The 23,918-nt window shown below is 49.4% G+C and overlaps 1 protein-coding gene across 1 annotated transcript in view; it reads left to right on the forward strand.

Moving 5' to 3' along the window:
- The first annotated feature begins 3,344 nt into the window (after positions 1-3,344).
- LOC125441137 (kinesin light chain 2-like) overlaps positions 3,345-23,918 on the forward strand; it is a 39,971-nt gene continuing 19,397 nt past the window's right edge. Inside the window, 9 exon segments of the mRNA XM_048511490.1 lie at positions 3,345-3,473; positions 9,212-9,478; positions 10,697-10,927; positions 11,691-11,763; positions 13,658-13,880; positions 16,225-16,312; positions 17,030-17,131; positions 18,545-18,718; positions 20,642-20,741. Coding sequence (XP_048367447.1) covers positions 3,357-3,473; positions 9,212-9,478; positions 10,697-10,927; positions 11,691-11,763; positions 13,658-13,880; positions 16,225-16,312; positions 17,030-17,131; positions 18,545-18,718; positions 20,642-20,741 — 1,375 coding nt within the window. The 5' untranslated portion in view covers positions 3,345-3,356.

A 23,918-nucleotide genomic window follows, 5' to 3' on the forward strand; every position in this document is an offset into this window, starting at 1 on the left:
ACTGACTGAATCTGCATGTTGAACCAGAAAAAAAAAGGTGCTACTGGAGGGGAAAATGGGAATGTTCTAGCGGCCATCCCAGAAAACAGTATGTCTCATCCATAATCACCCATGTTCTATTTTGCAAGTTACCTTTGTGTAGACACAGCCTGTATGCTGTGATCTATGACACGCAAAAGGAGGCCAGAGCGGAAAATCAAACACAGCAGTGCAAGGGACAGAGCCAGACATGTCCTAGTGAGATTCAGATTCCATGCTGTCTCAAAAAGAGCTTATTCCGGTGTTTCCCACTTCATCTTTGTGCAGTTTCTCTGGAAAGGCATGTGCAGTTCTGCCTTCAGAGAACAGAAATCTTATCTTTGTTCTGTCACTTTAAAAGCATTCGCTCCCTTTCCCTTGGTTCAGGGAAGAACTTTCCTGCCTAAACATAGCGTGTCAAAATGGGGGGAGGGATGCGTTCCTCAGTTCTTTTGCTGCCATAGAGGTTAGATCACTTGATTGTAGCTCTTTCGTCATTGAGTTCTTGATCTTCTACATTGGCTGAACCAAAGAAGGACCCCGCGCTCTTCAAAAAGTGTACCACGCGTACATGAAGATGGTAAAGAAGGACCATAGAGTTTAGGCCAGCGGTTTTCAACCTGTGGGTCGGGACCCCTTTGGGGGTCGAACGACCCTTTCACAGGGGTCGCCTAAGACTCTGCATCAGTGTTCTCCATCTGTCAAATGGATAAATGTTAGGGTTGGGGGTCACCACAACATGAGGAACTGTATTAAAGGGTCGCGGCATTAGGAAGGTTGAGAACCACTGGTTTAGACTGTTTGATTCTATGACTCATGCAGGGAATGTTTCCTGTGCTTGGGTGATACCCATATTGCGTCCACTTGAAAGGCCTTTCTGTCCCTCCAAGGGCTGGACAAGGTAGGTCCTCCCACCTGAAGGTGGCTTTTTATGAGAGGGCTCTTCCTCCACTGGAGGGATCTGACAAATTGTTCCCTTCTACCCTCTCAGTGCTGGTTGGCACCTCAGCCTCTCTGCCCCACTGACCTTCACTCAGGCGGTTTCTGAGACTCTGGCAAAAAAAAACAACAAGGCCAAAAAGAAGAAGCAAGCAGACAAGAATTGGGAGGAGAAGAGACCGCCACTGACAGAACAAGGGTCCCTGGATCCAAAGGTGCTCCAGCACTACTCACCACCCAGGTCTCCATGACTATATCAGAATCCGTCCCAGCAGCAAAGAATTGAGGTGCTTGGCATCACCACAGCAGCTGATGAGGGCCGCTCCATGGCCACCCTCTGCTCAGAACCAAACAAATCTCCCTGTCACCGTCTCACGCTTCTGACCGGCCCTTCTCTGCAGCTTGGGAGAAAGTGGACTTCAGATCTCCCTGCTTAGTTGCAGCAGAACTTCATCTAGACACCCTTCAGTTTCTTGCATGGGCCAAACTTCGATACCGTTGATGCATCCTGATGTGGAGCAACCCCAGTCAGTGCACTCAGGAGAGGATCTGCAGCTGTCAGATGATGACATCATCGCCGTTCCTCCCCCACCCACCCCCAAGGAGCAAGTCACTATAACTTGACTCATCCTGGAGCATCCTGCCCTACCTAGGGCGCTCCATGTAGGTGAATCTTGGCCGCAACTTCCTTCGCTGTTGGATATTTCCCATTTCTCCAGCGTCCAAGTCATTGGAGGTATTGGAATGTGCTTAGTACTTCATCTCTCCCCCAGAGCCAGATTTGTTGCCTTCCAATAAACACTACTGATCAACAGTCCAGAGTTCGTTCATTGATTCAAGGTTCCAGACCTAACATATTGGTATTTTTCCTTAATGGGTAACTGAGGGAGACAGTTGTGACTTTCCTTGTTGTCAAAAGTTGCTGGACTGAATGACTCTTGAGGTCCCTCCCAGCACTATGTCTCTTTGTCAACCTGAGTTGGTGGCTGCTTTATCATCCGCACCTTGACGCCACAGGAATGCTTCCGGGGCCACCGGTACCCTTCCTAGGACTCATCCCAACCAAATCAGTAGGAGTAGGAGGTGTCCCGCTGCCACTTCTCTCTTTTTGGGTCAAACCAAAATTCAACCTTTCATTTTTATCCCTCCCGCCCCCAACACCAAATGGCCCGATCCTATGCATAAGCTTGCAAGCAGCAAAACCCTTTTGGTTGCAAAGGAATCCACTCCTTTGTTGCTTTTACTTACATTCAAAGTGAGGAGGCCCTATTTAAAGGTATAGGACCTTAGAATCAATAAAATAGAACTCTGGATTTGTTAGTCAACAGCATTTTAATTAGAGAGCCATGAAGCAGCCAACTTGCTTACTTAAAATAGTTCTTAGAACCTATTTACTGTCTATACCCTTTATTCATATCTCATCCCCCCTACATTTCCCACAAAAGATAGAGAAAGAAGTTAGTTGGCAGGCTAGAAGCACCCCAAGGTCAAGGAACTGGGATGTCACCTTGTGGAAAAATCTACCTTCTCAACACTGCAATCCACCATTTGCACTTAAGAATTCTAGCAAAATCTTTGGTAAGTAAATCCAAGGCCCAAAATAAATCTCTTTGCACTTTACCTCCATCCCCCTTAGCTTGCAGAGGAATGCTGCTGCTTTTGACAGTTACAGGATCTGCCAAGTCAATATAGACTGCTTTGACTGGTTGTGTAGTCACAATTGCATCACCTTGTGGAAAGTCCACACTCTCTTTCAAGAGGCCTGCCTGCATCTCCAGGTATCCTGCTGTGATAGGCTTTTCCCTAACTTCTGGTTCCTGTTGCAAATCACTGTCATTGCACAAGAGATAAAGCCACCTGGCCTCCTGCCCCAACGGAGCAACAGAAACATCCCGTTTCCCATGGGAGCAGAAGGTGTCAGGGGTAAGCCTAGTTATCTACAAAACAAATGAAACCATAAAGAAACGATCAAGGGAAGTATGTCCCATTACAGCAGCAGTAACATATAGCAGGCTGTGTACATATATCTTGTAGCAATTACATTGTAGCAGGAATGCATCCCAATCAACTAAATACAAGCACCCTCAAATATTTTTGCAGCAACGATATTAAGCTAGGAATACACGATTTCAATCAACTAGGTGCATCCCTGACACAGTGACAGCCCCATCCTACACAGGCCATTGACCCGGGAGAAAGACCCCCGAATGGCAAGAAAACCCGTGCTCCGCCTGACCACACCCTTCGAGGCGGAGCCCGAGAGCCCTGAGCGCCCCTTTAAGACTCCTCCGGGGCTTTCTGCCCTCCGACAATAAATGCGCACTCCGGCCTCCCCTTTAAGGCGGTTGTTTTGGGGAGGAGCCACGCGGGTGCCGGTGCCGCGGTGGTTGCCGGGAAGCATGAGGCCGCCGGTGGCTGGAGAGAGGCGACGAGCGCCGGTGGGTGGCGGAGGAGGAGGAGGCGAAGCGGCCGCCCTTGAGAGGAGCAGCGCGGGCGGCGGGGAGGGCGACGAGCAGGTAATTAAAGGGGAGGGCTTGTGTGTGTGGGGGGGGGGGGGTGTAGGATTCGACCTCGCTCACTTTGGGGCTGGGGGAGATGCTGCTGAAAGGGGCGGGCAGGGAGGGACTGCTGGAGCCCCCCCCCCCCAGAGAGCGAGCAGGCAAAAGAAGCCCCCCCCCGCATGCACATGAAAAGGGGGAGAGGGGGGTTGTAAGCAGAAACAAAAATAATATGGGGGGGGGGCTTGAAATGTTCCCCGTGGACAAGAGAATGGAGCTGTGTGCATTTCAGAAATGACCCCCCCCACACACACACACACACAATGCACCCAAGGAGGGCTTGGGTTTGGGGGGGCTTGTAGAGTGGGGGCTTCCCAATAGAATAGGTGTCCATAAAACCCCTCTTTCAGCTCCTGAACTCTGGGAAGGATTTCTGGCATAGAACAAAAGGGGTTTAAGTCAGTAGGTGGTGAAGGGGTGGTTGGATGGGTGGGGGGCTGTCTATGGGGATAGGAATGGAGGGGGGGGTTGGAGCTCCCTTCAAAAAGGTAGGGGAATTTATTAGGACAGGATTCCCCTTTGCATACTGAATAGTGAGAGCTGCGAAAGGGCCTGCGGGAGATTTCCCAACAGAGGTTGTGGGGTCTTCAACAAAGGAGCCCCCCCCCCCAGCGCACTCTTCAGAGGGGTTCTCCCACCTTGGGAAATGAGGGGTGGGCCAATTATTTTAAGCCATTGAAAGATGACGCTTCCTCCAAAAAGGAGGCAGGGGTGTTAGAGGGGACTCCCTTCCTTGTGCCAAAAGAGATCCTTCACACCAAAATGAAGGTGACTTGGTCAGGGGATGAAGTCTCAGCCCCAAATTGCAGACGCTCAAAAGAGGTCTCAGGGTATTAGAGGGCTTTTAAAATTGAGGATAGCCCTTTAGTGGAAAGACGTCTCCTGCCCATAAATGAGATTTAAGGTCTGGATGAGTTTGACGTTGCAGAGGGAGAGTTAATTATAGCATTCTCCCAGAAGTGAGAAAGGGGGGGGGGGTTCAGGAAAAGATTAACCCTTCCCAGCTCAGGAAAGGTTGGGGAAAGAGCCTCCAAAATATAGGGTTTATGTCGTATGAGTCTTTTAGGAAAGAGAAGTACTCCTCCCAAGCAAAAGGTGAGCCGCAGGTAAAGGATGGTTCCCTCTTTCCCCGAAGATGTCTCCCTGAGAGCCAGAGAGGGAGGGGGAACAGGATCCAAGGGTTTCTTCTACCACACGCAAGTGTGGGCAGATTAAAGGATCCCCATTCAAGAAGTTGGGTCAATAGCAGCACATCTCTCCCCCCCCCACCCCCCAGTGTTAGGACCTCCCCAGAGCTAAAATCTGAGCAGAGAGGGAAAGAGGAGGAACCCCGCCTCCCCGCTGGTGAGAGGGGACCAAGGGTAAGTTAAAGCCTCATAAAAACCAGGAAAAATGGAAAGGGTAGTTGAGGGCTCTTTGGATCAGAGAAGTCGGGCTTCCCCACCTGGAGTTGGGTGGGGGACTGTGGACCCTCCCCAAGAAACAAGGAATGGTGGATGGGAGCAGAACCTGAGAAAATCAAAGAGAGGTGGGCAAAGCAGGAGGACTCTGTGCCCCCCCCCCCCCCCCCGCATCAGAGAGTCAGTCAAAAACAATTCAAACAGTGTATTGCTCTCCTGAAAATCAGCAGTGGCGTAGGAGGTTAAGAGCTCGTGTATCTAATCTGGAGGAACCGGGTTTGATTCCCAGCTCTGCCGCCTGAGCTGTGGAGGCTTATCTGGGGAATTCAGATTAGCCTGTACACTCCCACACATGCCAGCTGGGTGACCTTGGGCTAGTCACAGCTTCTCGGAGCTCTCTCAGCCCCACCTACCTCACAGGGTGTTTGTTGTGAGGGGGGAAGGGAAAGGAGATTGTAAGCCCCTTTGAGTCTCCTGTAGGAGAGAAAGGGGGGATATAAATCCAAACTCTTCTTCTTCTTCTTCTTCTTCTTCTTCTTCTGAAAATCAAGGAGACGGCCTAAGGATGTGGGGTGAATGGAGTCTGGAAAAACATGACATTGTTGAGGAATTTGAAAGAGAGACAGAGATGCAGAGGAGAGGTCGTTCAGAGTGGAAGGAGAGAATGCAAGGGAGACACCCCCTGAATAAGAGGAAAGAATTGCTGCATTGGGTGAGGGAGTACAGATTCCTTGTCAGAGAATAAAAGTTGGGGGGTGGGAACTCCCTCCGGAAATTGCAGGCAGAGAAAGGGGTCTGTGAACGAGTGTCAGAACCGCATCCCAGGGGAGAGGTGAATAGGTGCATGAGAATTGCTGGGAGGTTGAAAGGCCGAAACATTCTCTTCCCCCCCCCTCCCCAGTCAGTTCAAATCCAGTGGGGCAAGCTTAAATGGGGAATGTTGGTTCCTAGGCTAGAAATGTGGGGTTCTCAGTGTGGACTGCACCTTGTGCTTGCTTTTGCGGGGTTTCTGTATCATTCTGGATGCAGGCCTTGTAGCTGGGGAGGAGGGCTGCTTGAACTTCACAGAGCCAGTTTCCAGAAGTTTGCAAACTATGTATTAAAAACCTTCCCCAGAAACATTTAAATGGTTAACATTGTTACTTTTACGAACTTGATAGGTCAAAAGGGTTTAAAATGGGGTGGGGGGGAAATCTGGTTTGTACCGTTTCCCATATCTTGGGGGGGGGGGAGGGGGGCTGATAAAACTGTGATGGGGGTTGGGGGAAGAGAAAGGTGAAGGGCATTTGATGACTGCGGTCAGGAAGAGCCCCGAACTGCTACGCAGGCGCTTCGGATGACACATCTATGGGGTGGTTGTGTGAGCATCTTGTCACAGCCTGATAACTGGGAAACCTTGTGGCCATCTCTGGCCCTCAAATCTCTCACTGGGACACGGTGGTCTTGCAGAAGCTTGTAAACCGTGTTGTCCTCCGGCATGAGTAAGAGAGATGTCCCCATCTAAGCCGATAAGGCTCAAAGCACTGAAAAAAAAGGATTGTATTTTGTTAGGAGACCTCTCGGGACCTGTGGGTGGGCTGGTGGGTTTCTCAGGGTGGGTCAAAGCAGGTGGCTAGGTGTTTGAGGACAGTCCCTTAGAGGGCTTGCAGTGGTGGGCGGGGGCAGGACGGGCGACCCATCCCTCCCTGTTCTGCGGCTGCAGTTTGGCTGGTGGGCACGGGACTCTCACGCCGCATTGCGTCTCTCTTGCCGGGGCCTGAACCAGCCGCCTGCTGGGGGGAGCTGAGAACTGCAGTGACAACCGGACACAAGGAGGACGGGGGGGGGGGAGTCTGGCTCTCCCTGGCTCCCCCCCACCAATTAATTCCTAAAATGCTGGAAGACTTGAGTTGACCGACAAGAAAATCCTCCTTGGCTGGTCCAGATTCCCTTGGTTGCAATTACTTAACAATGAGTAATTGTTTCAAACATGCCAAGGTTGAACTCGAGCTGTCCGGGACAGGTTCTGGGGCGGAGGCAGGCTTCAAAGAAGCAGGACCCAGCCCAGCCTCCTGCTAGGTCACCTGGAATTGTTGGTACATCAAGGTGAGGGGAAAGGGGAAGGGCTGTGGCTCGGTGGCAAAGCATCTGCCTTGCATGCGCAAGGTCCCCGGTTCAATCCCCAGCGTCTCTGATTTAAAAGAGCATGTAGTAGGAAATGTGAAAGACCTCTGCTTGAGACCCCGGAGAGCCGTTTCCCACCTGAGTAGACATGGGGTGTCCAAGCCTCTGCCGCTCAGGTGGAGGAGTGGGGAATCAAACCTGGTTGCCCAGATCTGAATCCACCTGCTCTTAACCACTACGCCACGCTGGCTCTTCCTTTAGTGCATAGGTGTCAAACTCGTGGCCCTCCACAGATGTTATGGACTATAGTTCCCATCTTCCCCTGCCAGCTTTAGTGTATGGATCCTTAATGTAATAACCTACATTACAAATATTCACTTGCGTATACATAGCACAAATAGCCGCAGCTAAACAATTTTCGATCCTAACCAGATGTGTGTTTTTACCAAATGGCGTTCCTCAGTGGTCAAAACTAAACAAGTGATGATAATAAATTGAATGTATATTATTGATTTATTACTGAATTTGTATTAACTTATTATAGTCGTTTGTTCACATTATTAACATACTTTTTTCTTCCCCAATTCTCAGAATTAATTAATCTCTGTCATAAAGTGTATAATAATTATTCTTTCTAGTCTGGGTGTTAGATGTTTTAGTTTTGACCACTGAGGAAGGCCCTTTGGTTGGAATACATCAATCTGTAAACAGTTTGAATATATTATAATAGGCAGTCAGCGAGCCACTAAGGTATGACAACTTATGGAACTAGAAAGTAATGGTGTTGGGATTGGGATTGTAGAACGAGAGAGAGGAGAAAATGCTCAACAGTGTATGCAAACATATAAAGTGTTTAAGACAAGAAGACGAGTTTGGATTTATCCATCTCCTTTCTCTCCTGTAAGGAGACTCAAGGTGACCTACAAGCTCCTTTCCCTTCCTCTCCCCACAACAGACACCTTGTGAGGCAGGTGGGACTGAGAGAGTTCAGAGAGAACTGTGACTAGCCCAAGGTCACCCTGCAGGCTTCATGTGATGTGAAGGAGCAGGGAAACAAATCCAATTCACCAGATCAGGGTCTGCCACTCATGTGGAAGAGTGGAGGATAAACCCGGTTCTCCAGATTAGAACCACCTGCTCTTAAACACTACACCTACACCACAGCGTAGGGTGTGGTTTTTATCCCTTAAAAATCAACTCCTGAGCTGCACCATTACACCGCAGCTTTGCTTTCTCTGCAAGAACGTGCGCGCGCATGTGTGTGTGTGGGGGGGGGATCTGTTTGTTCAGTGCCACCTGTTGTAATCTGGTTTTAATGTTTATCATGCCTATATTTTTATATTATTTAGTCTATTGTATTGTTTTTATAGGCTTTTATTTGTAAGCCGCCCTGAGTCCTTTGGGAGATTGGCAGGGTGAAAAATGCAATAAATAAATAAAATAAATACATCATTCAAACATTTTTATTTATTTATTCTTTATATTTATAACCCGCCTTCCCACGAAGGGCTCAGGGCGGCGTACAACATTTAAAAACGTTATAGAATCATGTAAAACCAATAAAAACGTTCCAATCGCCCTGCCAATAATCCAGAGCTGAATGTTCGAACCCAGCTTAACCGTAATGCTACAGCAGCAGTGGCGTAGGAGGTGAAGAGCTCGTGTATCTAATCTGGAGGAACCGGGTTTGATTCCCCGCTCTGCCGCCTGAGCTGTGGAGGCTTATCTGGGGAATTCAGATTAGCCTGTGCACTCCCACACACGCCAGCTGGGTGACCTTGGGCTAGTCACAGCTTCTCGGAGCTCCCTCAGCCCCACCTACCTCACAGGGTGTTTGTTGTGAGGGGGGAAGGGCAAGGAGATTGTAAGCCCCTTTGAGTCTCCTGCAGGAGAGAAAGGGGGGATATAAATCCAAACTCTTCTTCTTCTCTTCTTCTACTGCCAGAGCCCAGGGGGTTCAGTGCTCACTTTGGAATAAGCCCCCCCATATCTAAATTACTTGTGCCATCCAGCAGTAGGAAATGTGAGCCGAGCTTCTGTAAAGCTTTTGTGCTCGGGCAGGCGATTGCTGCAGTGGCTGTTCACAGCCCAACTCTGTAAAGCTTCCATACTCGGGCAGGCGATTGTTGCACACAGGCGAGCGGCTGTTCACAGCCCGACTCAACTCTCCTCACCCCTTCTTTCCCACTGTTGCTTCGGGAAGGCATAGGCATGGCCACCATGTTGTACCCCCGCGAGGAGAAGCTGGAGAAGATGAGCCAGGACGAGATCGTGCTGGGCACCAAGGCGGTGGTGCAGGGCCTGGAGACCTTGCGCACCGAGCATCACTCCTTGCTGGCCGCCCTGCTTGACACCGTCAACCGCTTGGACCAGCAGCACGAAACGGGTGCCGCCCAGGAGAAAGCCGGCCTCCTGTGCAAGTCTTTGGACGCCATTGAGCTGGGGCTTGGGGAAGCCCAGGTAATGTCTGCTGGGGGCCCCGGAAGGGTGGCCAGTCTGTGGGTGGCGGGGAGGACTGCACAGAATGGGTAGAAGTGGTTGTGCTTTGATTGTGTGTTCCTGCATTGCAAGGAGTTGGACTTGGTGGCCCTTCTGGTCTCTTCCAACTCTATGATTCTATTCTATGATTCTTCTCTGGTTTTCCAGGAACGTGTAAAAAGCAGCTAGTGAAGGGTTCCAAGACACTTCTTTCCCCCCCCCCTTGTGTTGGAGTGATCTTATGCCTTGCAGAAAGATTGCAAAACAATGCGGTCGATTGCAAAGCAATCTGGTCTAGAAACTGGATTGCCCATCCCCAGCCTGATCTTGTCAGCTCTTGGAAACTAAGCAGGGCCAACCCTGGTTTTGTCCTTGGATGGGAGAGCCTCAGGGAAGTCCAGAGTTGCTCCTCCAAGGCGAGAATGAAGTGGCAAAGACCACCTCCCTGTTTAGGGTCTCTCCTGCCTTGGAAACTCTATCGCCAGGTGCAGCCATAAGTCAACTCATGAGCCCTCCCACTTGGCCCCACTTTGTGCTGCTTCAAATTCATGCACTTGACCAGATTTTCAGCATGAGATGGTTCAGCAGTCTTTTCAACCCACAGTAGCTGACCAGGTGCTTCTTGGAAGCGACGTCCAGGGTGCCCGTTCCTTGCTGTTGTTGTCTGGCAACAGGCATTCAGGGACACACTGCCTGTGAACAGGGAGGTTTGTTTCGCCACCTTGGTTGATAGCCATATATAGATTTATCTTTCAGACGAGGAAATCAGAGGTATCTGTGGGACTCACCCTAAGTCTTCCAGTGGACTGCCACCAAAAGTGGAAAATGCTAAGGCAAAGGCTTCTTTGTCAGTGGGAGAGAAAACGCTGGGCAAAGATATCTTTGTCAGCGGGAGCAGAAAGTGCTGGGGCAAAGGCATCTTTTGTCAGTGGCAGCGGAAAGCGCTGGGCAAAGGCATCTTCTGTCAGTGGCAGCGGAAAGCAAAGGCATCTTTTGTCAGTGGCAGCAGAAAACACTGGGCAAAGGCATCTTTTGTCAGTGGCAGCGGAAAGCAAAGGCATCTTTTGTCAGTGGCAGCGGAAAGCAAAGGCATCTTTTGTCAGTGGCAGCGGAAAGCTGTAGGACATTAGTGAGAGCAACATGGGTCATGTAGTGGTGATACCCAAACTGGTTTCTTTCTCACTGCCTTCCACTTCGCAGGTGATCATTGCCCTTTCGAGCCACCTGAGTGCTGTGGAGTCGGAAAAGCAGAAGCTGCGGGCCCAGGTGCGGCGCCTGGTGCAGGAAAACCAGTGGCTTCGGGATGAGCTGGCTGGCACCCAGCAGAAGCTGCAGTGCAGCGAACAGGCCGTGGCCCAGCTGGAGGAGGAGAAGAAGCACCTGGAGTTCATGAACCAGATCAAGAAGTTCGACGATGATGTCTCGCCCTCGGTAGGTGCTCGCTCTCGTCTTCCCTCCCCCAGCACTGTGTCCCAGCCTGTCCCAAGAGAGTAAAACAGGCAGTGCTTGATACACTGATTGGAATTTTGTATGAATTTCAAGATCTTTTCTGGTTTCAGTCTCCTGGAGTTTGGCGTACAGGCAACCCTCTGACCCCTAGACCAGGGGTGTCCGACTCTGGCGCTTCAGATGTTCATGGACTACAATTCCCATTAGCCATGCCAGCAGGGGCTGATGGAAATTGTAGTCCATGAACATCTGAAGCGCCAGAGTTGGACACCTCTGCCCCAGATATTCCTCTGAGGCCCTTCTTTGTGTGCCTCTACTGTCAATGTTTTGCTTTGGTGGCCACCTTTAGGCTGCACCCTTCTGGGCAAGGGCACCAGAACTGTGTGCATTTAGGCACCAGGTAGACGGTGGCACACTTTCGGAGGATGTTCCTCCTCTCCCGGCTCGCCGCAAACTGGAAGCTTGTCCCAACGCACATCCTGTCCCACTGCGTGCCAGAACGCCGTTGGGTAATTGTCCTATGTTCATTTTTTAAAGTGGGATCTTCCCAATTTTTAAAACATGATTATCAAACTCTGATCAGTTTTTATTGGGAAGGTTGTATGTAATGTGTGTAGAGCTCTGGGGCTGTGTCTTAGCAAAGGGTTGAGCAAAGAGTTAGGTTGTGAAGGGAACGTCAGTATCCTTTCCTCACCTCTTCTGACAGTGACTGAGTTCAGTTCCCAACTGCCTTCTCTTTGCCCAGGATGAAAAGAACGGAGAGTCGGCCAAAGATTCTCTGGATGACCTGTTCCCCAATGATGATGACCAGGGACAAGGTGAGCTTGGGGGGGGGGGGGGGGGGCATCTATGCGGCCAAACCAATCCAAGGCATCCCCCCCTCCCCTTGACTGCCCTCTTGGCAATTCCGGTTTGACCTTCACAGAAAGCCAGCAGAGTTGATCTTCATGCCGTTCCTTGTGCACATTTCATGTCCGGGCAATACGGCAAAGTTTGAGAACTTCTTTGGCCAGAGCCGGCTGCATCTTGCCATCAAGGAACGCAAAACACAAATTACATCTTGCAGACCTGGAAGGCCCCGGCCAGCCTAATCTCCTCAGATAGAAACATAGAGTTGGAAGAGACCCCAAGGGCCATCAAGTCCAATTCTCCTGCCATGCAGGAGCACACAAGCAAAGCACTCCCGACATATGTTCATCCAGCCTCTGTTAAAAAACCTCCAAAGAAGGAGACTCCACCACTGTCCAGGGCAGTGAATTCCACTGTCCAACAACCCAGATGATCAGAAAGTTCTTCCTAAATCCTGGAAGCTAAACAGGGTTGTCCGTGAAGGTTAGTCCTCGGGCAGGAGATCTTCGAGGTTGTCTAGGGCTGCTACGCAGAGTCAGGAAGCGGCAGTCTGAACCACTTCTGAATGTCTCTTGCCTTGAAAACCCTACAAGGTTGCTATAAGCTGACTGCAACTTGATGGCAGTTTTTAAAATGTTTAATGGCACATTTGGCTTTTCCCTGGACTTTGTCCAGGTGAGCTCCCGTAGGAGGCTGATTATGAAACAAATTCTGAATGTTTGAGTGACTGGGGGAGGGAGCTGTGGAGGCGGAGGAAGGAAGGAAGGGAAGTCTGGGTTTTAGCGCCACAACCCTGTCAGTTCAGGCCTTCATCCATCACTTTCGGAGCTATAAAGCCACCGTAAGGGTTGGAAACTTGACTGGAGGGGCAGAAAATGCTGAAGAAGAGTTGGCTTTTATACCCCAATTTTCTCTCCTGAAAGGAGTCTCAAAGCAGCTTACAAACTCCCTTTCCCTCCCTCTCCCCACAACAGACACCTTGTGAGGCAGGTGGGGCTGAGAGAGGTCAGAGGGAACGGGGACTGGAGAAGAATATTGCAAGTCGCTTTGAGTCCCTTTGCAGGGCAAAGATAGTGTATAAACCAGGGGTAGGGAACCTGTGGCTCTCCAGATGTTCAGGAACTACAATTCCCATCAGCCTCTGTCAGCATGGCCAATTGGCCATGCTGGTAGGGGCTGATGGGAATTGTAGTTCCTGAACATCTGGAGAGCCGCAGGTTCCCTACCCCTGGTATAAACGAAGTAAATAAATATGCCGGTAATTGCTTTACCAGCAGCCAGGTATATGTGTTCCAGAAGGCTTATCAGGATCATGTGATCAGCGTCTGACAAAAGAAGCCCCAAATAAATGCTGGAGTCCTGTGACAATAGCCATGCGTTCCGTATCTGATTCTTCTAAGTACCTATTGCTTCTTCGTTTCCAGCAGGATTTGCTCCGCAGGATGGTTAGCTTCATGTCGGGAGATGCTCCATTTTGGTTTGTCCTTTTTTAAGTTTGATCGCCCCGGGGGAAAGGACTTCGATTTCGAATACCTTTAACGGCATGTAAATAGTTTAACATTAACATTGCAAGATAATAACAGCCTTTACAACTTCTGACGAGTTAAAATAACACCGTTTAAAAATTTAGCCACCGCTTCCAACAGCTCGTAGTTGTGGCTGTTTAAAAGATATATAACCTTCTGTTTATCTGTAATGCCTTCACTAACATGCAGGAAGGGGATTATGTGCTTCTTCCTACCTATCTCATGAAAAGGACAATCCAACAGCATATGAGATACTGTTTGGGAAAGGACTTGTGTTTTGAGAGTGTGTCTCGGAAGGCACCGGGGTCTCCAACTGATCCTGCTGGCTTCCCCACAGGCCAGAGCCATGGGAGCGGTGACGCAGCAGCCCAGCACGGCGGTTACGAGATCCCCGCTCGCCTGCGGACGCTGCACAATCTGGTGATCCAGTACGCCTCCCAAGGGCGCTACGAGGTGGCCGTACCGCTCTGCAAGCAGGCCCTGGACGACCTCGAGAAAACCTCCGGCCACGACCATCCTGATGTGGCCACCATGCTGAATATCCTTGCATTGGTGTACAGGTGTGTGTTTGGAGTGGGGGATGCCTTGGCTGACCGAGGGCTGGAAGGGGTGAGCGTTGGCTTGCTTGCGCTGTCTCGAGTACGTTGCATTTGTATCTAGAGCAGCGATGGCGAACATTTTCGAGACCGAGTGCCCAAACTGCAACCCAAAACCCACTTATTTATCGCAAAGTGCCAACCCAGCAATTTAACCTGAATTCTGAGGTTTTAGTATAGAAAAAAACGTTACTCGGGAGTAAGCTTAGTGGTAGTCAGTGGCATTGCTTTGAAGCAACTATGCAACTCTTCCAACGGGTGAATCATGACCCTAGGAGGGTTTACTCAGAAGCAAGCCCTATTGCCAGCAACCGAGCTTACTCCCAGGTAAAGGATCACACTTTAGTTCTTCCCGTGAAAACCAGTGGGGTTTAACAGCGCTTAACAGGGTTACCTACATTGCTTTCCCAAAACTAGGTCTTAGGTTTAGTGCTAATAATCTCCCTGAAATAATTACATTATTATCACATGACGAACTCTGTGCACTCATGCCCACAGAGAGGGCTCTGAGTGCCACCTCTGGCATCCGTGCCATAGGTTCGCCACCACTGATCTAGAGCCATCCTTGCAAGGTGGTGCTGGCGGTGTGGTTTTGTGTATTTGAACACCTCAGTGTCTTATTTATTTACTTAAATTTATATACTGCCCCTCCCCTCGCAGGCTCAGGGCAATTTGCAACAGAAAATATGCATATATAACAACATATAGTACAGTAAATCTGTAAAACTATAAATACTATACACGAAAAGTTAAAATCTCTATACTTCCTATGAGTCAAGATGGCTAAAATATCCCATTATTCCTGAGCTCAGATAATCTTAAAGAAAAGGGGGAGGATAGAAAAGAAAAGTTTTATCACCTGATGGATGGGGGGCAGAGACGGTAGCCGTAGCTTTTTGATTCATTACAAAAGAAAAAAGTTCAATGGCACTGATAACCACAGATGCAGACAGAACAAAAAACAAACTGGAAAATAACAATGGCTAAAACGATAAAGCAAAGTTCCAAGAAAATCAAGTCAGAGAGGGCCATTACTGCATAGCCTTTGTTTCATGTAGCAAACTATATTTGAAGTCAGGAACAGAGTTCAAAAGAATGCAAAGTTCAATCAAAGCGATGATTCAAGATACAGCGTAACAGAATAGCCAGCCAAAGAAAAGATAGATTCCTCTCAATAGCATATTAAAATTAATATAGCCCAACTCTAACTCGCGTTATATTTTTTTAACCAATGGAATTGCCCCCCTAATTTAGTCAAAGCACAGGTTGTTATCTCAAGGGTTCACAGGTGATATCAGTTACGGACACCAGAATGCTCTCCAAATTAACTTGTTTAGAGGTCCTGGTGACCTGAGTAGACGAGGCACGTCCTTACAGCTGTGTTTGCTACAACAAATGAATAGACGGAGAGTTTTAGGTTCTAAAAATCATTCAAACATGGCTACAGTTATGTCAATACCATAATAAGTTAAAATGAATTTCCTTTACAACGTGCCTGGTGGAACAACTCTATCTTGTAGGCCCTGCAAAACTGCGTTAGATCCTGTAGGGCCTTGGTCTCCTCAGACAGAGCTTTTCACCAGGGATTTTTCAAGGGGGGAGACGTTTGGGTCTAGTTGTCAATTGGCATGCCAGCTATTTCCTGTTCCAGCACCATTCAAACATAAGAACATAAGAACGAGCCTGCTGGATCAGACCAGAGTCCATCTAGCCCTCCCGCTCCCCTGCATGCCACACTTTACTCCCTCCCTCCCCTTCCCTTGCATGCCTCCCCTCCCTCTCCCTCTGGTAGGGTGCGCGGGCCATGTCCAGATGCTGGCCCTCCTCCGTCCCCTCCCTTGCATGCCACCCCTCCCTCCCCTCCCTCTCCCTCTGCTAGGGTGGGTGGGCCATGTCCAGATGCCGGGGCCCCTCCCGCTCCCTTGCATGCCACACTTTACTCCCTCCCTCCCCTTCCCTCCTCCGTCCCCTCCCTTGCATGCCACCCTGGGGAATCTCTGGGGAATCACCCTGTGCTACTCACAGTGGCCCACCAGGTGCCTTTGGGAGCTCATGTGCAGGATGTGAAATCAATGGGCTGCTGTTGCTGCTGCTCCTGAGCACCTGGTCTGCTAAGGCATTTGCAATCTCAGATCAAGGAGGATCAAGATTGGTAGCCATGGTTGATACTCGATGGTTGATACTCCACACATTGTTTGGCCTGCCATACACAAGGCAGGACTGTCCCATGGGCTTGTGCTGTGCACTCAAAGGTGGATTTTTTTTTCATGAGACCAGAGGAAGAATAAATTGTTTTCCTGCTTGCCAGGGACCAGAACAAGTACAAAGAAGCAGCTCACCTCCTCAACGATGCCTTGGCCATCCGGGAGAAGACGCTCGGGAAGGACCACCCTGCCGTAAGCGCCTTGCTGAATCTCACCTTTGTACTAAGAACCCTTCAAGGTTCTGCAATGAGGGCAGATCTCACAGTTCAGGCAACGTTGTCTTAGTTTTTCCTTTTGCTTATCCTAATATGCAATTATTTTGGGATGTGCTGGAAGAGAGGTGTGGGGAAGCACACCTGTGATTGGCATCAAGGTGCGAGACCACTGGCACCTTCAGGGCCCTCTAGATTTCTAAGGTGTGAGCTTTCAAGAATCAAAGCTTCCTTGGTATCTGATGAGGGAGTTCTGACTCTCGAAAGCTCATAACCTGAAAATTTTGTTGGTCTGCAAGAAGAGGAGTTTGGATTTATATCCTCCCTTTAAGAACATAAGAGCTATCCTTCTGGATCAGAGCAGAGTCCATCTAGTCCAGCACTCTGCTACTCGCAGTGGCCCACCAGGTGCCTTTGGGAGCTCACGTGCAGGGTGTGAAAGCAATGGCCTGCTGCTGCTGCTGCTGCTGCTCCCAAGCACCTGATCTGAGATCAAGGAGGATCAAGATTGGTAGCTATAGATCGATTTCTCCTCCATAAATCTGTCCAAGCCCTTTTTAAAGCTAATTGATTCTTGAAAGCTTTCTCTCCTGCAAGGGGGTTGGACTTGATGGCCTTTGGGGATCTCTTCCAACTCTATGCTTCTATGAACTCCCGAGTTCTTGCAGTACGTGGAGATGTTCCTTTTCCTGCCTAGGTGGCGGCCACGCTGAACAACCTGGCTGTGCTGTATGGGAAACGAGGCAAATACAAAGAGGCAGAGCCATTGTGCAAGAGGGCCCTGGAGATCCGTGAGAAGGTATGTGAGGAAGTAAGCTGGCTTTGCTCCTGTCGAGGAGAGATACTCAGCAAGGGGGCAGCTTGACTTTGACCCAAGGATGGAAGACTCTCGGTGAGGGGGAGCTGGCTGTGGGGGCTGCAGGCTTTCAAAAGGCATACGAACATTGAGAGAGAATTTGGAAGTGGGGGGTGTTAGAACAGGGATGGCCGTCAAAGACTGGACAAACCCCCTCTTCTCTTCCTCACCCCATTGGCCAAGATTCCTAGGAAGGTTCACTGCACAGGAAGCCCAGTGTGGCCAAAAGATTTCTGCTGTGGGAGAAGAGAGTTAGTACAGTGCATGAAGGCTTCATTGGCCTAACAACAACAGAAAAAAGGGAAAAAATATGAATACAACAATAGGTATAACAGTAAGAGCATAAAATGCACAAAATAAACAACATAGAATATATATAGTCTTTTTGATGCCCCTGTACTACACCTTTATAACCATTTCCGGCATTGCCCTTGTATTATATTTTCTACCATCTTGGGCATTGCTGGTCCCCTCCCGGCCTTAGGATCGGACTCCATCAATTAATTAACATGGGTTTATGATGCTGCCGTATGTGATTTTAAGGGATTTTAATGTCTAAAGTTTATAATTCGGATTGAATATTTATTGTTGTACTGTTGATGTTGCACACTGCCCGGAGCCCTTCGGGGATTGGGTGGTCTATGAAATATAAATAACAACAACAACATACACACACACACGCACACACATACACACATCACTAATGACTCTGTATGATTTCCAAAAGAAAATCTGCAACCATCACACAGAAAGAGGGGTCTGAGTTATCTAACAAACAGAATAGTCTAAATCACAGGTGTCAAACTCGTGGCCCTCCAATTGTTATGGACTGCAGTTCCCATCATCCCCTGCCAGCATGATGCTGATGGGAACTGTAGTCCATAACATCTGGAGGGCCGTGAGTTTGACGCCCATGGTCTAAATAAATCAGGGAGATCAGTTTGGAATAAGGGGATAAGGTTCACAAACTTAGATCTAATTCCCTTAAATATAGAACCACGCAATAATCGATGGGCCGAGGATTCAACTTGTCCAGCATTGCAAGGGCACAATCTTTTCTATGTTGTTGAATCCACCTAATTAAAAAAAAGCAGAAGGCATAACATTAAACCTCGCGAGCATTAAAGGCTCTCCTTTGCACAGGGTTAACCAAGCAGAGTAAATAATGGGCCACGTGACCCTGTTCAAATGGGAGAGGAGGGCTTACTGCACAGGAAACCCCACGTGGCCAAAAGAGGGATGCTGTACTGCCACTCACAACTGATGATTTGTGGGTGGTCAGTGCTGGGATTGGGTGTGTGGGGTGAGGGGTGTTTTTCATCTTTGTGCCTTGATCTTTTCCTCCTCCCTTGCTAGGTGCTTGGGAAATACCATCCGGACGTAGCCAAGCAGCTGAACAACTTGGCGCTCTTGTGCCAGAACCAGGGCAAGTACGATGAGGTCCAGTACTATTACCGGCGCGCCCTGGAGATCTACGAGTCCCGCCTCGGCCCTGACGACCCCAACGTGGCCAAGACAAAGAATAACTTGGTGAGTGGGTGGGGGAGGCTGGATCGTTGTGGCAGCTGCAGCTGAGGGTCCTGGGGAGCAGCAGTGGCATAGTGGCTAAGAGCAGGTGCACTCTGATCTAGAGGAACTGGGTTTGATTCCCCGCTCTGCCACCTGGGCTGTGGAGGCTTATCTGGGGAATTCAGAGTAGCCTGTGCACTCCCACACAGGCCAGCTGGGTGACCTCACAGTTCTTCAGAGCTCTCTCAGCCCCACCCACCTCACAGGGTGCTTGTCGTGAGGGGAGAAGGGCAAGGAGATTGTAAGCCCCTTTGACTCTCCTACAGCAGAGAAAAGGGGGGGATATAAATCCAACTCTTCTTCTGGGGAACCAAGGCTGCCTGTTGCTGTTAAGGCGGCTTCAAGATTTGCATCTCCAACCTTTGATCAGAGGATGGCGATGGTTAACTTCATTTACCACCCCCACCTTTCTGACCAAGCCTCAAGGGGTGATATGATGACCATGTTTAATTATTTGAAGGGATGTCATGTTGAATGGGGAGTAAGCTGCTCCAGAAACTAGGACGAGGAGTAATGGATTCAAACTAAGGGAGAAGAGATTTCACCTGAGCGTTAGGAAGAACTTTCCGACTGTCAGGGCTGTTCAGCAGTATTTTATTATTATTTATTTATTATTAATTTTGTATACCGCCCTCCCCGTGAGGGCTCAGGGTGGTTCACAACAAGGTTAAAACATTAAAACATAATTTAAATATTAATTACATAAAAACAGAACCCATTTAAAAATGTGGATGGCGTCTGGCTACCCCCCTCCCCCCCCCTTGTGCCCACGGGAGGCCAGATGACATGGTAGATGTATTTTTAACCAGGTTGCCCAAATGCCTGGTGGAACAAGTCCATCTTGCAGGCCCTCTTTGGGAAACTCTGTAAAGTCCATGAGGCCCTGATCTCCCTAGGGAGCCTGTTCCACCAGGTAGGGGCCAGGGCTGAAAAGGCCCTGCCCCTCGTCGAGGCCAGCCTGATCATTTTTGGGCCAGGGATCACGAGTGTGATACATTGCCTCGGTGTGTGGTGGAGTCTCCTCCTTCGGAGGATTGTAAACTGAGGCTGGATGGCCATCTGTCGGGAGTGCTTTGATTGTGTGTTCTTGAATGGCAGGGGGTGGGACTTGATGGCCCTGGTGGCCTCTTCCAACTCTATGATTCCATTCTATGACCCCCGCAGGGAAGTCTCTTCTCCTGGGATCTCCAGGCAGAAGCAGGGCAGACGCCTCTGTCTGAATCTCTGGGAAGCCACTGTTAGTTCGGTAGGCAATGCGGAGCTAGACGAAAGAAGGGCCCCACTCTGTGCATAGCAGCTTTATATGCAAATCCTGCAGCAGTAAGTCAGGTTTGAATGTCAGCTGCTTCAGAGATGGCAGCAGAGAGGAATGACTTCTGGGACACTTTCTTTGGCTTTCCAAAGTTTTCCACAGTCCCCGCTGCAAGCTGGGCAACGCAGTATGGCCGGGCAAGCCACACATGACGCTGCATCAGGACCTTCCTGAGAGCCAGCGTGGTGTAGTGGTTAAGAGCAAGTGGATTCTAATCTGGAGTACTGGGTTTGATTCCCCTCTCCTCCACCTGAGTGTCGGAGGCTTATCTGGTGAACCAGATGTGTTTCTACTCTCCTACATTCCTGCTGGGCGACCTTGGGCTAGTCACAGTTCTCTCAGAACTCTCTCAGCCCCACCTGCCTCACAAGGTGTCTGTTGTGGGGAGAGGAGGGGGAAGGAGCTTGTCAGCCACCTTGAGTCTCCTCTCAAGAGAGAAAAGTGGGGTATAAATCCAAACTCTTCTTCTTCCCCTCTGTGGATCTGGATTGTTTCTGGGTGTGTTTTGGCTGGAGAATTTGTCCTTGAAACAGCTCCTGCCTCCAAACCCCACATGTTATGAATGTCTTTAGGCCTCCTGCTACCTCAAACAAGGGAAATATAAGGATGCCGAGACCCTCTACAAGGAGATCCTGACCCGGGCGCACGAGAGAGAATTTGGATCCGTCAATGGTGAGCAAAAACTGGTGGCGGGTTGTTCTTTGGTTTTCTGTTTTTCCTACTAATGCTCCCTTAGCAGCCTGAATAGCTAACGATGCAGGGTTGGCCACTGATGTGACTTGGATGGGGGGGATCCCCCCCCCCCGAAAACGAAGATTGCTACGCAGAGGAAGGCAATGGTAGACCACCTCTGCTCATCTGTTTCTTTAAAAAAACCACAAGGGGTCACCCTAAGTCGGTTGCAGTCTGATGGCACAATTATAATTCATTGTTGTGTCTTCAGTGCAGGCAGGCACGGAAGGCACTCATTGAACAACAGATAAGTGCGTTGATGATGATGATGATGATGATGATGTGAAATCACAGCTAGCAGATCCCCAGTCAGTATTGACCTTCAAACGCATCAGATTCTTCCCCAGAACCTAGCATGCCGTAATATATTAGTGCAGTATAGGCGTGGATCCAAGCAGTCTGGGCTTTTGTAATTGATAGATGGAAGATTTTATCGATAAGCAGATTGTTATTTTTATTCTTCCCTTCTCCTTTTCTCTTTTTTTATTTCCCCCTACTCCTTTCCCAGCCAAGGCTTAATTTAAAATCATTGCAGAAAAGAGAACAAAAATTCAAAGCAATAAGTCAGCACGTGTGAATAAGAGCGTACAGCACATATTGCAAACTACAGGAAGTAACACATTGTGTGTGCTAAGTGTGGTCATAGAATCATAGAGTTGGAAGAGACCCCAGGGGCCGTCAAGTCCAGCCCCCTGCAATGCAGGAACGCACAATCAAAGCACTCCTGACAGGTGGCCACCCAGCCTCTCTGTAAAAACTCCAAAGAAGGAGACCTCCACCACACTCCAAGGTGGTGCATTCCAAATCAAGTTGCTTCCTTCAAATTAATGGCCTACAAAATTTCCTATCTTTAACAGCCTTGCTCAGGTCCAGCAGATGGAGGAGCCGTGGCTTCCTTGAGGGAGTCAATCCATCTCATGTTGGGTCTTCCCCTTTTCCTGCTGCCTTTGACTTTTCCTAGTATTATTGTCTTTTCCAGTGGCTCTTGCCTTCTCATGATATGACCAAACCTCAGTTTGTTCATTTTAGCTTATAAACTTGATCTAGGATCCTCTGGTTTGTCTTTGTGGAAGTCTGTGGTATCCATAACACTCTCCTCCAGTACCACATTTGGGAGGAATCTACTTTCTTCCTGTCAGCTTTCTTCACTGTCCAGCTGTCACACCCAGGCATAGTCATAGGGAACGCTGTGACATGAGCTAACTTGATCTTGGTTGCCAGTGACACATCCTTACACTTCAGGATCTTCTTTAGCTTGTTCATGCCTGACCTTCCTAGCCTCAACGTCCTTCTGATTTCTTGGTTACAGCCTCCCTTTTGGTTGACGAGGGAGCCAAGGAATGGAAGATTTTGCACTGGAAAACCATAATGCACTGGTGCCAGCCTGCATTTTAGTTCACATCCAGCATGGTGAAATGCCAAAGAAGAAGAAGAGTTTGGATTTATATCCCCCCTTTCTCTCCTGCAGGAGACTCAAAGGGGCTTACAATCTCCTTGCCCTTCCCCCCTCACAACAAAGACCCTGTGAGGTAGGTGGGGCTGAGAGAGCTCCGAGAAACTGTGACTAGCCCCAGGTCACCCAGCTGGCGTGTGTGGGAGTGCACAGGCTAATCTGAATTCCCCAGATAAGCCTCCACAGCTCAGGCGGCAGAGCTGGGAATCAAACCCAGTTCCTCCAGATTAGATACATGAGCTCTTAACCTCCTATGCCACTGCTGCAGATGGACTCTAATCTGGAGAACCGGGTTTGATTCCCCACTCCTCCACCTGCTGCACCCTGTACGAGTTGCAGTTCTCTCAGAACTCTCTCAGTCACACCAAATTCACTAGGTGTCTGTTGTGGGGAGAGGAAGGGGAAAGGAATTTGTAAGCCCCTTTGAGTCTCTTACAAAAGGGGGGGGGCAAACTCTTCCTCCTCTTCTTCCTTCTCTTCTTCCTCTACCCAGCCTTCTCTCCTCTAGTGACCGCCCAGTGTTGACAAGGGACAGCTTCTTGTGTGCAATGTGCCCCCATTAGAGGTTTAATTATCTCTGGAAATATTGCAAGGAGAGCGAGGGGGACAAGAGTAGGGGATGACATCTAGCAGTGGGAGCCAGTGTGGTGTAGTGGCTAAGAGCAGGTGGATTCTAATTTGGGGAACCGGGTTTGATTCCTCACTCCTCCACCTGAGTGGCAGAAGCTTATCTGGTGAACCAGGTGTGTTTCTGTACTCCTACATTCCTGCTGGGTGACCTTGGGATAGTCACAGTTCTCTCAGCCCCACCTACCTCACAAGGTGTCGTTGTGGGGAGAGGGAGGGAAAGGAGCTGGTGAGCCACTTTGAGTCTCCTTACAGGAGAGAAAGGTGGGGTATAAATCCAAACTCTTATTCTTATTATTACTTTTGGTAACCTGGGATGCCATCTGAGGTGTAGCGTCACGTTAAAGGACTGACCTCTTTGCACACAGCGCCTGCAGTGACAGGCATGGAACCAGGTCTCTTGCATAGTTACTCCCCCGCCCATGAAGGGCAAATAATTTCCTTCATGACCCAGTTACTGTGCATGGCTTGACAAAGCTGTATGGGCTGGCATAGAGCCAGCTTGGGCAGATCTTCTTCTGAAGTGGAGACTTGGGCAATACCTTAAATTCTTGGCCACTTCCTGGGAAGAGTGAGTCACAGGCACGTCCTCAGAGCCTTACCTTGAAGTTTTGTTTCCTTGTTTACTCATTTATGCGCGTGTGCATGTGGTGTAGTGGAGCTGGAATCTGACATCAAGTAGCAACCGACTTGCAGCAACTCCTTACGGGGTTTTCAAGGCGAGAGACAAACCGAAGTGGTTTGCCACTGCCTGCCTATGCGTGGAGCCCTGGGCCTTCCTTGGTGGTCTCCCAGCCAAATACTAACCAAGGTTGACTGTTCTTCGCTGACAAGGTCAGGCGGGCCTAGGCCAGTGGTGGCGAACCTATGGCACCCCAGATATTCATGGACTACAATTCCCATCAGCCCCTGCCAGCTTGTAAGCCACCTTGAGTCTCCTTACAGGAGAGAAAGGTGGGGTGTTAATCCAAACTCTTCTTCTTATTACTGCTGGTAACCTGGGATGCCAATTGGCCATGCTGGCAGGGGCTGATGGG

Source organism: Sphaerodactylus townsendi, linkage group LG01, assembly GCF_021028975.2.
Source record: "Sphaerodactylus townsendi isolate TG3544 linkage group LG01, MPM_Stown_v2.3, whole genome shotgun sequence".
NCBI lineage: Eukaryota > Metazoa > Chordata > Lepidosauria > Squamata > Sphaerodactylidae > Sphaerodactylus > Sphaerodactylus townsendi.